General features: G+C 40.0%; 3 protein-coding genes across 4 annotated transcripts in view; 2 read left to right on the top strand and 1 right to left on the bottom strand.

Annotated features, from left to right (window-relative positions):
• The window catches only part of LOC120730286 (serine/threonine-protein kinase pim-3-like), a 6,589-nt gene extending 4,469 nt beyond the window's left edge, over positions 1 to 2,120 (bottom strand). Inside the window, exons 1-3 of one of the 2 annotated variants that reach the window (XM_040026577.1) lie at positions 1,797 to 2,120; positions 1,140 to 1,225; positions 27 to 77 (exon numbers count right to left, since the gene is read on the bottom strand). In XM_040026577.1, the coding sequence (XP_039882511.1) occupies positions 27 to 77; positions 1,140 to 1,225; positions 1,797 to 1,977 (318 nt within the window). In that variant the 5' untranslated portion in view covers positions 1,978 to 2,120. Of the gene's footprint in view, positions 1 to 26; positions 78 to 1,139; positions 1,230 to 1,791 lie in introns of both variants that reach the window. The other variant, XM_040026576.1, reaches the window with a different exon arrangement.
• Positions 2,121 to 2,196: 76 nt separating this feature from the next.
• Positions 2,197 to 4,564, top strand: LOC120730285 (kelch repeat and BTB domain-containing protein 13). Its single transcript, XM_040026575.1, has one exon. The coding sequence runs from the start codon at positions 3,046 to 3,048 to the stop codon at positions 4,486 to 4,488; it is 1,443 nt and encodes a 480-aa protein (XP_039882509.1). The 5' UTR covers positions 2,197 to 3,045; the 3' UTR covers positions 4,489 to 4,564.
• A 7,034-nt stretch (positions 4,565 to 11,598) lies between these two features.
• LOC120730486 (protein ALP1-like) lies at positions 11,599 to 15,228 on the top strand. The gene is made up of 3 exons (XM_040026892.1): positions 11,599 to 11,676; positions 14,247 to 14,894; positions 15,028 to 15,228. The coding sequence occupies exons 1-3, from the start codon at positions 11,599 to 11,601 to the stop codon at positions 15,226 to 15,228; spliced, it is 927 nt and encodes a 308-aa protein (XP_039882826.1).
• The last annotated feature ends 900 nt before the right edge of the window (positions 15,229 to 16,128 follow it).

The raw sequence follows: 16,128 nt of genomic DNA on the forward strand, positions 1-16,128 counted from the left end.
GGCAGGAAAATGCAGGCAGCCCTTACCAGAGAACCCCACTCAGTTACCCGATCCTTGCTCACATGTTTCACTGCCACCTACATGTAAATAAACACCATCAAAATATTATAAACATATCCTCAGAATAAAACTGAATAAATTCTCTTTCTATACTAAAATACAAACCATCATACAGCAGCTTTAGGGTAGATCTGTGCATGCTGATAATATGAATCTTTTGGTCTAACAATGTTGTTCCTGATTTATGAAATAACTTTATTTTCCCACCATAATTAAAATAACTATCATTGTCAAATTCCTACTTCCAATAAGTAAAGATTATTTAGCAGAAGGTACGGAGAGTAAAGCACTTTTGTTTAATAACCAGCTTTCTTTGTGACAACAAAGACATGAGCCAGGCATGCCAGCACTGAGTCAAGCGGCACAGCTGATAGCAGTAAAAGAGGAAGTAAGAGTGACAATGTGGGTTTTAAATAAAAGCAGCATCTGAAAAAGTTTTTTTTTTTTATTCCGAACTGACAAAATGAAACTGAATTTTCAATTTTTTGTTAATTACATAATAAAATGATGATAGATAAAATTACAGCTATGGAAAATTGTAATGATAATGTAGGTGAGAAGCCAATACTTTTAACAGACTAAGGAGATGCTGTAATTGAAAACAACAATTAAAAAAACAAAAACAAAGCCTAGATTAATTGAATTCATATGAATGTGACACATTTACTGGAGAAAACAACAAGATTTAAGTTCAGAGCAGACTACAAGTCATGTAGACACTGGTCTTAAATAAAACAATGCCTCTTCATGCTGGCTGTTGAAAGACTGGACCAAATTAACAAAGACTGAAAAATTAATGACTGTATATTAATTCATTGTTTCAATTCAATTAATTCATATTTGAGATAATTGTTTTCATTTAGTCTCAAATTCAGTCTTCCTTTTTAATGCAAGAACCTTGAGGCCTAATACAAAATATTTAAGTAGGATTGTCAGTTATTGTTTTTAAACTCGAACATTCAAGTACGGCTTGATTTTGAAGGGTCAAACAGGAAACTCAGCTGTCTGCTACAAGGCATCTTGACAATGAGAGTTGGCCATGTGCTGCGACCAAAACAAAGCCGCCCCTCGGCTCTTACCGGCAAACCATCAGCGAGGCGAACAGCCGAGTAAACTGTACCGAATCCCCCACTGCCGAGAACCGGACCCAGCCGGTACTGCTTCTCTGCAGAGCACAGGGAAGAAAAGTCAGGGCTAATCAAAGTCATGTCAACTTTGCAAATAAACCCCAACATAGTACGTCCTGCGATTAGAACTGCGTGTAATCGTCGACACAAACGTACACATCACCGAATACACTTGCAACGTTTAAAGCAAAGACAAAAACTCACTTTACGTTATACAAGACACCTAGATGTCAAAATGGTCCCGTCCTTGGCCTGAAAATGTCCTAATTTAACAATGATCGCCATGTATTCGGCAGATATATGAAACTTTACGTGGTTTAAGTCCCTCCGATTGGGGTCAAGGTGTCCTAGCTCCATTCAGGCTGAGTTGATTTCAATACTTTAAAAAAAAAAAGACAAAAAAACAAAAATTCATTTTAGTTTAGTCACATGTTAGCTAAATGAATAACTAAGTCCAGAAAAATCTGTATTTTGTATCAGATGACCCAGATTTTCCAACCCGATTCGAAATTCCGGCTTCGAATAATCCATTTCTGATTAAGACTTGAAGCGTGGCGGGTAAAATAAAGTGACGTGAAATGGACACAGCTGCGAAGTCGAGGCTGTTACCTTGCAGGAGCTTCACCGGCAGGTCCATGCTGAACGACATGTGTGAGAGGGTGTCCAGTTTAGAGAGCAGCATGCTGCTCCTGACTTCTCCCGAATAATTCAACCGCACCGAGAAATTATTGGCGCTATATATCCTCAGAAAAAAACAGTCCTCGGCTCTTCTCACGGGAGAGATAAACATAATAATCTAAAATCCATTCCGGATGTGGTCCACAGAGCGCAAACCCCGAAGTCTGAGGTTGCTCCGCTATAACGCTGCTGCCACAAGAAAATCCTTCCGCCTGACCCCCGCTGACACACCAAATTGTACCACAAAGCTTGCTGCATTAAAACTACACGAACACACTTAAATGGGGAAAAAAAGGTGCCCCATGTTTTATGTAAATGTGAAGTCATTTTCTTGAAAATGTAGTCGTAATTCAACAAGAAACCCACGGCCTAGTTTATTCTTTACGCGACTAGTGCAGGGATTCGGAGACGGTCACTCGGCAGTGCTGCAGCACACCAAAAACGAAAAAGCGCTTCCCCCAACAATAAATAAATAAATAGATAAATAAATAATGTTAAAATGCAATGATTTTAATATTTGAATTAAAATGATATTATTGTTTATGGTAATAAGGTTGGTTGGACAACATGAGAGAAAGTTAATATGATGTCGTTTTTGTTTTGTTTTTTTCCAAACCATTCGCTAAAGACTGGTAATGGAGATGATTTGCTATTGGAAGCTCCAGTTACTCATATATTAATTTTTGGGTCAATGTGAAGATTTAATTTTGTTGTACCATTGATTGTCCATGTTATGTGTAGACCATCAAGACCACTGTTGTTAAATGTTGTTAACCGAATTTCCCAGAGGAACCCACCCGAGGGATTAATAAAGTTTTATCTTATCTTAAATACCATAAAGTAGCAATTTTAAGTTATAAAAGTATTGTACTAAAAAAAGATTTCTTAAGGCATATTTGTTTTATATCAAAAAGCAAATGTAAATTTGGGGCAAACTGATTTTTTGATTTTGTATCAGCAACAACCACTAACCCTGTATTCACCCCTTTCAGTCCTGTCCACTACATGAATGTGACCCCGATCATTTGTTCTCTGCTATATTTAGCTGCTTCTATTTTAAAGCCTGTGCAATAACTGATCCACTCTAAAGAGTGAGTCACTGCTCTTGTGCTCTACTCCAAGAGCTTTAACCTCTTGTGTAATTTTTACAGAGGATATTTGTTACTGCCAGCAAGTTATAATGTCAGTGTACAATGGAGAATCAGAGGACAGTGACAGCTTCAATGGTGCAGACTGTGAAAGGTATCTACCATGTGCTGGCTCTGGTCTCGTCTCGGCTAAACTAACTATCGTGGTTGGAGACAGACAGTTCTCTGAGGAGAAAATGTTACTGGTGCAGAGCTGTGACTATTTTCAAGCTCTGTATCGCTCCGGTATGAAGGAATGTCAGCAGGAAGAAATCCACCTCAAGTCTCTGCGAGCTCAAGGATTCCTTTTAGCTTTAGCAGTTTTACATGGAGAGAAGCCAATTCTGGATGAGGACGACATTGTGGAAGCCATTGAATGTGCAGCTTTCTTGCAGGTGCCCCCACTTACTAGGCACCTTATTGACCTTCTTGATGCAGAGAACTGTCTGCTGATGTATCACACCTCTGCAGTCTTTGGACTTATGGATCTGTACCATGCAGCAGCACTGTTCATTCGAGACATGTACACTGACCTTGAGGTAGAGGTCAAGAAAACCTTACCATTAGAGCTTATCTCTTATGTGGAGTCTTTGACCCCCCATGTTTTCATGGCTGTAGGAGCCCATGTGACCTGTGGTTTGGATGAAACTGTACATGCTGCCTCAAGGACCATCTGCTACCTCAATGAAACTGACAATACTTGGAAAGTGTTAACAGATCTTCCACTAGAGGCCAGCACCTCAATGGCTGGAGTGACTGTTTTAGACAACAAACTGTTCATAATTGGTGGCATTCATGGCATCCATAAACAAGTTGTGGAATCTTGTTTCTGCTACAGTGTTGAAAGCAACAGCTGGAGCAGGATTCCCAGCCCAGCACAGCTGCGTTACAATCTTAGCCTTATGGGTCTCCATGGTCATTTATATGCCATCGGAGGGGAGTATGAGCGAACAGTAATGTCGTCTGTGGAAATATACAATGTAAAAAACAGAACGTGGACATTTGCTGCTAACCTACCTCGGCCGGCAGCAGGAGCAGCTTGCACCAAAACCATGAGCAGGATATTTGTGTGTTTATGGAGGCCAATGGAGACCACTGAGATCTACGAGTATGCATCTGGGGAAAATGAGTGGCATCTAGTTACCACACTGATCAGGCACCAAAGCTATGGTCACTGCATGGTGGGCCACAGGGACAACCTCTTCATCATAAGAAATGGCCCATCTGATGACTTCTTAAGATGCCTCATAGACTGTTATAATCTGAGTTTGGGCCAGTGGTCGACCCTGCCTGGACACTTCGCCAATAGTAAAGGTTCACTATTCACTGCTGTTGTAAGAGGGGGCTCTGTGTTTACACTGAACAGAAGCATGACTCTAGAATACGTAGTGGAAGGTAAAACCTGGAAGCCTAGGCGGCAGATGAAGGGTTTCCCAAGAAGTGGATCTGTGTGGACATTTCTGCTTCAGCTGCCAAAAGCTCTCAGCCTGCAGTAGTGACACTGTCTGCTTTTTGGATTATCAGTATTATTTAAATTAAACTCAGATGGGGTTTTGTTTGTTTTTTGTTTATTACAGCAATATTACTATTTTTAATCCTGATGCATGCTCAATCATCCAGGTAAGTGAATAAAAGAAAGTTGATTCTGTTCATCTGGATGTAGTGTTTTCATTGGGGGAAACGTTTCATCACATATTTAAGTGACTTTTTCAGTCTCAGCTGACCATAGCTTACCCCAGCCTTATAAACAGCACATTTGCATAATGACTGAAACTAGCACCACTGACTGACAACAGACCCTGAGGTCAGTTTCATCATCGTTAAGATGCAAATTGTCATCATCAGTGATCAATGGAAGTTAACTATCATTCCCAGAGAGTTGGGGAATGACTGCTATCCCAGTACTGTAAGAGTGATCAATTGATCATATTTTATTCACCCCGAGGGAAATTGGGTTAAGATGTACACTTGGGCCCACTCCTCAGTTCAGAGATTTATAGAGATAATTTTCCCAAATGGTCACATGAAGAAAGAGACTGGGACTGAACCAATAAAATGAACTCAGTTTTGCTCAGTAGTGATTTTATCTCTTTATGAAGTGCTACTGGTAAGAGTACATGTTTAGAAAATGGACATGTGAAACAAGCATAGTAAAAATGATAACATTTTATTATCAGCATTACCCACAACTGAACAAAATGTGTTTGTTTTTGCAAAATTTCAAACACTTTGAATTTTATACAAGGCGAAGAATTTAAAAAGGAACCGATACCTGTTTTACTGCCTACATTGAATTGGGTCTTGAAAAAGGCACAAATGCCCCCCAGCTGGAAGGAGGCAATTATCTCAGTTATACCAAAAGAAGGCAAAGATAAAATGGAATGTGGATCTTTCAGGCCAATCTCCGTTCTTAATGTGGACTATAAACTTTTCACATCTATCATGGCCAAACGGCTAGAAGACTTCCTACCGACATTGATATGTAACGACTAGGGGTGCAACGATATTGGTATCGATATTGAACCGTTCGATACAGTGCTTTCGGTTCGGTACGCATATGTATCGAACAATACAAAATTTGTAATTTATTTTATCAACTTTCCTTCTGATGATGCTGTCTGTGTTGAGCGCTCAGTGAATCTGCGTTCGACTACTCCGCGAGCCTAGGCGGAGTAGTCGAACGCAGATTCACTGAGCACTCAACACAGACAGCATCGTCAGAAGGAAGAGCGCAGGGCAAGCTAGCGAGACAGAAGTTAAGCTCTCCTTTTAACATGGACCTCCCCCACCCTCATTCAGATCTGGCGTTTGGAATTATTTTGGTTTTCATGTGACGTATGACCCTGAAGGTAAGCGAGTCATGGACTAAAGTAAAACAGTATGTTGGATGTGCCACGCAATGCTCAATTACATGGGTGGGAACTAGTGTGTTAGCGCAGTTAGCTCGTTAACGTGTTGGCCGTCTAGCCCCATGCACGGGGCGATCGGCGGTAGCTCGTTAACGGAGATTTGCCGTGTTGTGGCGTTAAGGTCATTTCAACGAGATTAACCTGAAAGCACTAGTGGGAACACAACGAATATGACTGCACATTTACGCCGACATCATCCTAGTGCAAAGACAAGTGGAAGCAGAAAAAAAACAAGCAAGCATGCTACTAACTTTAGCCGAGTCATTTAGACAGCTGTTAGCACATGATTCTCCTTATATGTTTAATATGCTGCTGAGAATATAGCCCAGAAGAAGCGGATAGTATAGCTTTTATTTTGGAAAGAGACATTTCTCTGTAATAAACTCTCTTTTACAAAGATGAGTGATTCCTCAATCAGATACAGGGCTCGCAATATCGCTAGCCCGACGTCCCAGGGCTAGCGATTTTTTCAGTCGGGCTACCAAAATCTATCTCTGCCCTGCCCTTCGGGCTATTGTAGGAAGGAAAAATATATGTCAATGCTTTTGCATTCTTTCAGAAATGTAGCTGGGTAATTATGTCATTGGCATCGGTGAGCCACTGTCAATATGTGACATATTGCAATCGCGTTTGAATTTGCGCTTGTTTTTTTGCTTTCACTTTGCAATCGCGCGAACTGTGTATAGAGAGCGACAGCACTGATCTGTGAGTGATGATAATTTGTGCACCAATTCCTCTGACATCGTCTTATTAATTGTTAGCTTACTATGCAAACATGACAAGTGAAATCTCACGCAGCAAGCTTAAACATGTGAGAGGTTGATCGCGCAGAGAATCGCTGAGCTTATGTGAGTGCGTGTGTAAAAGCAGCAGGATATATATTTGACTACGATGACCTGGATGACTGAGAACCTTCACAGACAGATATATATTTTAGTTCTGCTGAGCCAAATAAGACAGGTCAGGGTGAAGAAGTGACAGCCAAAGAAAAGCTTACCACAAAACGAGAAGTTATGACAAATCAGACTATAAGGCAAAAAGAAAGTGCAGCTTTATGGTTTCATGGACAAAAGAATTTCTGTGGCTGCGATATGATGAGCTAAATAACCAGGGCTGCACATAAGTGGTCCGCAGGTGCGCATTCGCTGTCAAAATAAAAAACACGCACAAGGGTTAGGGTTAAATTTAAAAACTGTACTTTTGAGTTAAAATATATATTTATAATTTTAATAAATGACAAATTAAAAAGGCATGAACATTTTTTTTGTATCGAAAAAATATCGAACCGTGACACCAAAGTATCGAACCGAACCGAACCGTGAATTTTGTGTATCGTTGCACCCCTAGTAACAACCAAACGGATTTCATACATCAACGCCAAACACAGGACAATATACGAAAGACACTACATATTATGGACCATATACAAAAACATAAAATCAAAGCAATTGTGATGAGTGTAGACGCTGAAAAAGCCTTTGATTCCGTCAACTGGAAGTTCCTTTACAGGGTATTATATAAATTTGGCTTTCATGATACGATTATTAAAACTATACAAGCACTATACGATAATCCTACAGCCAGGATTAAAATTAATGGATGCCTATCTAACAGTTTTACCCTAAAAAGGGGCACTAGACAGGGCTGTGCATGGTCACCGTTACTTTTCGCATTATACTTGGAACCACTAGCTCAATTCATTAGGCAAAACGAAGACATTAAGGGAATTTCTATCAAAGGGATGCAATATAAACTGGCTTGCTATGCGGATGACATTTTGGTCTACCTTGGACACCCAACATATTCTTTACCCAAACTGATGCAATCATTTGAACAATATGGCCAATTATCAGGCTATAAAATTAATATAGGTAAAACCCAGCTACTCTCATATAATTATAGCCCACCAGAAGAAATAAAATGTAGTTATTAGTGATGGGTCGGTCGCGAACGAAATGGCTCTTAGAGCCGGGTCTTTGACGTGAACGACGCGAGCCGGCTCCTTATCGCGAGCTGTGGGGTTTTATTTTCTTTCTCTCACCCTCTCTCTCTCACACTTTTTTCGGCTTCACTCAGCATGCGAGCCTTGTGCTTTATGCTTGGAAGAGGGGCGGTAGTTGCACTCAGTAGCACAGGAACAGAGCAGGAGGGAGAAAGAGAGCCAGGGACAACAACATCACATTAGAAAGGTAGAGTAATCATCCACAACTATTTTCAGTTGCAGATGATAAAGGATTCAAAAAGTTTATACATACAGGCCCATATGACAGAGAATGTGCATCTTATTTTTGTTTTCATATTTTAATTTATATTTAATTGTGTTGTGATTTGCAGTGTTTTGTGTTGTTTCACTTTAAATTGGTTTAAAAGGGAAAAGCTGAAAATTTAAATAGTTAAAAGTTGAACTGTGACTAGTAGGTTTTTGTATTATATGATTTATTTATTACATTTTATGTGGCGTGAATAAATAAAAGTATATTTACGGTGGCCCCTAGAGACAAAGCATGTACAAACTTCAAATCACGTACGAACCCTGAAGCACGTACAAACTCCAAAACACGTAAAAACTCCAAAACACGTAAAAACATGTACAAACTCCAAAACACGTAAAAACTCAGAAGCACATAAAAACTGAAAACACGTACAAAAGACAACAGAAGTGCTCCAGGATGCTGGGCGCAGTGTTGAACTTTTGTTACCTAGTGGCTACACAAGCCAGCAAGTACCAACGACCGGATTTGGTGTGTGGTAGTAACAGGTAAATGAACTTTTTTAAAATTTAATTTGACTCTATATGAATGCTTGTGTATAAATACACAAACAATACACATATGCTTTCATGCTTTCAATTGTGTAATTTAAGTGATCTAGGTAGCTCTGTTTTGGAAGTTCAGAGCTACCTAGATCACTTATGCTAGAAATGCTAGAAATGAGTTTTGGAGTTTGTATGTGCTTTTTGGAGTTTGTACGTGTTTTGTCTCTAGGGGCCACCGCATATATTTATATATAAACATATATGAATAAAACCACTTTTTTTTTTTTACATTAGTAATTCCTTTTGTGCATAATTTTATATTATTGTTAATAATAAATTAATTAAAGCAACAAAACAACCTGAAGAGCCGAAAGAGCCGGCTCTTTTTAGTGAGCCGAACCGAAAGAGCCGGTTCTCTAAAGAGAGCCAGAAATCCCATCACTAGTAGTTATCCCCTGGTATGGCAAACGGAGTCTTTTAAATATTTAGGCATAAATTTACCGAAAGATCTTACAAAATTATTTGAACAGAACTACCTACCCTTATACAAAAAAATAAAGGAAGATATAGTAAGATGGAACTTAATTCCTTTCTTTAGCCTTAATTCAAGAATTGATTCTATTAAAATGAATGTATTGCCAAGATTTTTGTATCTATTTCAAACCCTACCAATAGAGATTAACCAAAGTCAATTTAATGAGTGGGACAAAATGTTATCTAGATATATATGGCAAGGTAAAAGACCAAGGGTTCGCCTCAAAACTCTACAGCTGGCTAAGCAAAAGGGAGGATGGGGCCTCCCTGACCTCAGATACTACTACTTTGCAGCGCAGATGAGAGCAATAATATGCTGGTGTAACCCATCATACACTGCCCAATGGAAAACCACTGAGGAACAAATGCTGTCTATTCCTATTCAGGCAACTCTAGCTGACAAAAATTTACAAACCTATATAAAAAACATTGATAACCTGTGGGTGAAAAGAACCCTTAAAACATGGAAAACTATTATAAAGGAATATAAACTCGAGACCAATATTACAGTTCTTAAATGGTGTGCTTACGACTCAGAGTTCAAGCCTAATGAATTGGATTCTAGATTCAAGGACTGGACAGGTAAGGGCATAACAGCCCTGTGCAGTATAATGAAAGATGGAAAATTGTTCAGCTTTGACACGCTTAGAAAGACATTTTCATTAGAAAAACAAGACTTCTATCGATATTTGCAGTTAAGGCACTATGCTGACACGAAGATGAGAAATGTAACAATGACAAACACACGCTTGATGGAATTGTTTATAAAAAGCTATAACTCAGAATCTATTGATAGAATTGTATTATGTCTGTATAAGGGTCTAATGGATTTGAAACCATATTCGACTTCATATATTAGAACAAAATGGGAGAAGGAAGGAGGGATAAAAATATTAGAGGAAGAATGGACGGCAATATGGAGGTATCAGTGGATGTGTACCAGCTCACAAAAGTGGAGGGAATTCGGCTGGAAGTGCCTAATTAGATACTTTATAACACCTTCTCAGAAGTCTCATTATGATGATAATTCCCCTGCTTGTTGGAGGAACTGTGGAAATCAAAGTGCAAATCACTACCACATTTTCTGGGACTGCTCTATCTTGAGGGATTATTGGAGAGAAATACATAATGCCTTACAGGATATCTTTAAATGTGAAATACCCCTCGAGAGTAAGATTATGTTCTTTGGATATATACCTCAGGAATGGCCTAAATATGATAAACATTTAGTAAATATTCTACTGGTGGCCTGTAAAAAGAATATCACCAGAAAATGGTTATCCCCGGAGAGCCCAAACATAAGTACATGGATGGAAATCACAATGGAAATCTATAACATGGAAAAGATAACAGCTTCTGTTAACCACAAGCTGGAGAAATTTACATCATACTGGGAAAACTGGGTCAAATATATCACACCTCATAGGCCAGATTTTATTTTTACAAACCAATAATGGTGATGTATGAGAGTATATATTTATAGGATCACCCCCTACCAACACATCCGTGTTTTTTTTTTTTTTTTTTTTTTTTTGTTTTTGTTTTGTTTTGTTTGTTGGTTTTGTTTGTTTTCTTATTTTGGATTATGTGATTGTTTCAATTGCTTCTATAGTTGTAAATATTCTTTCTTTATGACTTGGATGTAAATTAAAATACTATTTTGGTATCTCAGGCAGATAACCTAAGCAAGAAGTATGCTTACATGATGTACATACTGTGAATGCCTGTTTTTGAAACCTTAATAAAAAAATATAAATCAAAAAAAAAAAAAGAAAAGTGGCAGGGTAGCCTTCTTAGACTGTGAGATTTCCATCAGTAATGGGGGACATCTAAAAGCCGATGTGTACCGTAAACCTACGCATACGGGTCAGTATTTAAGGTTTGACTCTCATCATCCACTGGAGCACAAACTGGGTGTCATCAGGACGCTTCAACACAGAGCCAACACAGATAATCTGATATCCTCGTGTCGGTGTTGTTCCCACATCATCATGATAAATGTTGTTCCAGGTTCAAAATTGCAAGTGACCAATCACATCCAAGGTGACTAATTTAGCCACAGTGAGGGAACTAGTGCTTGTAGCGGAGCTTAAAAACTGAGTGTTTTAGGTTTTATTTAAATGGACTAAGGGTATCTACTTTGCAGCAGGCTAACACATTGGCACATGAGTATGTCTTGGCTCACAACACGAATGCAGCAGAGTACATCATGAGCCACACAGGAGATCTGGTGATGCAGTCACACAACTCTGTCATACCATACCAGTTCAAATATCGCCTAGAATAACAAGGTAGGTGTCAGGTGTTGAGGACCTAAGGCACCCTGATGAGAAGTGGGCTACTGGAACAAATAGGACCCTGTTGGAATGCCCCAGCCAAAGGGGTTATATGAATAGGATGAGGGACCTATGGTATCTTCGATACCCAGCATCAACATTGACAGTGAAGCAACTAGTAGCTCAGTGTTCCAATATTCAGAAGAAGAGGTTGTGTTATGATCCTGGGTCTTATCACCCAGTGTTTTGAGTTTTAGTTTATTTTGATGTTTATAGTATATGGTTAAGCTCATTAGTTTTTCCATTTCATTTGTTATTAGATTCCCCTTGTGTCTTCCAACCCCTGTTAAGTCTCCCTTGCCCTTCATGTGTTTCATGTCTGTGTCTTAAGTTGTCAAGTTCAGGTTGTCATGTCTGCGTCTCATTATGTTTCCTGTTTTATTTTGTGTTCCTATGTTCAATGTTTTTAGTTTTACTCTCCGCATGTGACGTTGTTATGTTCATGTGTGTCAGCTGTTTCCCCATGTGTTTCCGTTTCCCTCATTATCCTCCTGTGTGTATTTAGTCCGTGTGTCTTCAGTCATTCCTTGTCAGGTCGTCTGTTGTTCACGCCATGTTCTTTACACCAGGTTTCTAGGTTTCATGTCCAGGTTTTTTCATATTGTTTGTTTAGATTTCCCAGTTAAGGTTTGTGTTAATTTTGCTTCAGTTTGCCTTGCCTTTTGTTTGTACCTTTTACCAGCCTCATTAAACGGCTCGCTTTTTGTTAACATTCAAGTTTTGTTCCCTGTTCCTTGGAGTCTGCATTTTGGGTCCTTCTCGTCAGTTCATACAGTCTGCCCTTGCCAGACTGTAGCTGTGTCCCAAAACGTCGGCTGCATCCTTCAGAGGACCCGGTCTACGTGGGCCGGGTCCTTCGAAGACAGAGAAGGCCGGAACTGGGACGGTCTAGCCTTCAGATTTATGTCACCAGCTGTTCCCGCCCTTACCACTTCTCCCCGCCCTTACCGCTTTCTCCCCCTCAGTGAAATAATGGATATCATTGAAACTCTCTGTATTTTTCTCTTATTTTTGTTAATCGAAGAGTTACAACAAATCAGCCGTCGCAGACGACTGATTTATCTCCGACTAAGAGATAACCGAGTTCAGGTACAGTGAAAATACATGTCTTCAGTTTTTTCCCCCCCATCGTTTATGTGTGTATTTGAAATCTGTTTACTAGCTAAATAAAACTGATGTTGAAGTGATTTTATTCGCTCTTTTATCTTTTATCAGTTAACCAGTGAATTTTACTTAAGTATGATAATCAAAATAAAGTTTTGACATGTTTTTTTTAACTCTCTGGGGTCCAGGGTATAATTGGCCGTTTTTGACTACTTTTGATTTTACCTCTATATTTCACCTTTAAAATGTGTTTTTCTTGCCTTGTTTGGTATCATTATTTTCAGCATAACCTCAAATATCTGAAATTTGAGTTATTTTTTCATTTTGGTATACTATATTAGCACAGTTGATCTACATTCAGACAAAAAAATTCAAAACCCGAGTAGAAAAAAGTTACATTTTTTACTGTAAAACCCACAAACATGTTTAACGAATCATTTTCATGACTTGAAATGCAAATAGAAATTGTACATTTCTAAAAATTATGCACAAGTTTTGCAAACAACAAAGTTATATGGTACTATTTACCTAAAAATGCAGCCAAAGCCTAAGGCCATTTAAATCTATTTACAGAACAATCAGGTGTGCTGCATCAAATAAGAAGGCACACAAATTATTTGTGCCAGTCCAAAAAATGTAGTTTGTGTTCAGTATAAGACAGAGGAGAACACCAAAGGCCTAAACCCTGCAGGTCTGACAGCAGGAGGTGCATCAGTCCAGTTTTCCATGCGTGAACAGTGTTTACACTGGAATCTGCCTTTGACGGCTTTTTTTTGGAGAAAATGTGAAATTCAGCAGTATAACTGACACACAATACAAAACAATAACTACACAACACACTAACTATAGCCTCCAAACATGCTAAACATCACTAATGTCTCACATATGAAAACTCGCTCTCTCTCTGTCTTTCGCTTGCCCCCTTTCCGTCGCGGGTGTCACTCCTAAAAACATCCCCCTCTCCCTAAACAACCAAATGTTACATGTTGCCATATCATTTTTTTTGAGTGGCTGACATGGTAAAATCTAACACCAATAGGGAAGGGGTGTTTTTTCCTTTTCTTTTTTCACTTGCAAGCGGAGAGTGTTTGCTAGCGCTGTCTGTAGAAAACACCGTTTTTACCGTTCTTCCCGCTGTAAACACCACTGTTTTGTTCAGAAAAAAACATTGTGTGTATTTTTTATCATAACTCTGGTTTTGCGTGGCCCATCGACACAATTCAAAAACTGGTATGTAGTTTGAAGTCTGCACTTTCGACCCAAGTTGAAATGGAGACTCTGACTTACTGCATCTTGTAGCTGTGTCGTCTTAAATTGGTCATGTGATTTTGACGCGCCGGCGCGTCCGGCGACCCCAGAGGGTTAAAGAACAAGAGCAACATTCATAATAATGACAAGAATAAAACATTTTCCTTATTTTCCTTCACCAGGCGAGACCACAGTACTGCAGGATTAACCTGAGTGTCCCAGTCCTGGACAGGTTTTTTAATAATGAGGACACTAGGCCTGATTTTCGTCTGAGCAGGGAGTCTCTGAAAGTGCTGCTGAACCTCCTTAACCAGGATCGGCCACAGGGTTGGGGTGCCACTATTGAGGTCCTTGTGTTTCTTTTCTAGCTGGCAAGTGGAGCATCCTACAGAGTTGTTTCCAGAGTGTTTGCTATTCCTCGCTCCACTGTTCACCGCATCGTCCACAGGGTCACAGAGGAGGTGGTGGCTATTCGCCATCAGATTATCCATCTCCCTCGGACTCCTGAAGACCTAGATGTCCTGTCTCATGGGTTTGCAGAGCTGGCAAGACACAGAGCCTTTTTAAAGGCTGCTGGTGCAATTGACGGCTGCCATGTCCACATCAAGCCTCCCAGCGGCCCTGATGGTCAGTGCTATAGAAACAGGAAGTTGTTCCCATCCATACTTCTGCAGGCAGTTTGTGACCATCAGGGCCGCTTCATCGATACATATGTGGGCTGGCCTGGGTCAGTGCATGACTCCAGGGTGCTACGCAACAGCCCACTGTACCGGCAGGCCATTTACCCTCCTCCAGGGCATTTCATCTTAGCAGATGGAGGGTACCCATGTCTCCAGCATCCACTTCTCCTCATCACTCCGTACAAGAGGCCAGTTCAAGGTGTGGGAGCCCAGCGCTTCAACTCTCATCATTCCAGAGCACGCTCTATTATAGAGCGTGCTTTTGGAATGATGAAGGCGAGGTTCTGGGCCATCTTCCTTCAAGCGCTGGAGGTGCACCACACCTTTGTACCACATGTAAGTCATTACAACATAGTGCCATTCTTTTTCAAATAATTATAATGATATAATGGGAACTTTAGTGTATGTACATTTATAAACACCTTATTTGTTTCTTTTTAAAAAAACAAAAACAAAACATCTGTTTCAGGTCATAACAGCATGTGCTGTCCTACACAACATCTGCCTCGGTGCTGGTGACGCTATGGACCCGGAGGATGCACCTGAGGATGATGTGCAAGATGAGGGGGAGATGGGTTTGGAGGCAGTCAGTGGTGCTCCCTGGCGGGACCAGCTATCTGCTGAGGTGTCTGCCCTGGAGGAGCTACCCCAAGACCATGAATATTTTTAAACAGGCGTATTCTGTTAGTAGAGCATTTTTTAGATATTACTTGTCAGATCTTTATTAACAGGATTGTTTGCATCTTTCTGAATACATCTTAGTGACATGGCAGCCGTCAGTTACATCAGCCCTGCAAACCCAAGTGACAGATGATGCGGTGGACAGTGGAAACGAGCATCCCTAGACCTTATGGAGATCACCCTGTATGATGCTCCACTTGCTGGAAATACAAACCAAGGTCTTTCTTGTGGCACCTCCTCCATCTCTCTGGTCCTGGTCCAGCACATTCAGCAGCACTGCCCGAGACTTCTTGCTCAGCCAAAGATCAGGCCTGGTTAAAAGTACCTGTGCTAAGGTTAATCCTGAATGTAATAATAATTCTTAAGAATTCATGTTTTTTGTAGTTTTTTCTATTGTTACTTTTTTCAGACATTTTAATTAATTGTGTTGATAAAATTTATGTTGTACATAGTTTCTTTAAAAAAAAAAAAAAGGAAAAACAATGCAAATAAAGGTGAAGCATTTACATTTTTATTTACAGAAATTTAATCCTTTTTTTTTCAACAAGTTTCTCAAGCAAACCAAACAGTCTGTCCATTCTATCTTTTGCCTCCTGTACTCTTCTTTCCTCCATTTCCCTCTGCAATCTCATGTCCTCTCTGATTAAATCCAAAAACTCATCCTTGTCCTTCTTTCTTTTTGCCCCTCTTTGCTCCACCTGGCCCTCATCTTCCTGCTCTTCCTCATCCAACACTTGGTTGCCCACTGCTGAACTGGGCCCTGGAGTGTCCTCATGGATGGAAGCAATTAGCACTGGAGGCTTGGTAGAAGGCCTCTGTCCTAATACCTCATCCATGAGGGGCAAACCAGGGCCATGTAGCAGCAGTGGGCTTCCCGCTCACTCCCTCG

Source organism: Simochromis diagramma, unplaced genomic scaffold (genome assembly GCF_900408965.1).
Source record: "Simochromis diagramma unplaced genomic scaffold, fSimDia1.1 OVJJ01000293.1, whole genome shotgun sequence".
Classification (NCBI taxonomy): Eukaryota; Metazoa; Chordata; class Actinopteri; order Cichliformes; family Cichlidae; genus Simochromis; species Simochromis diagramma.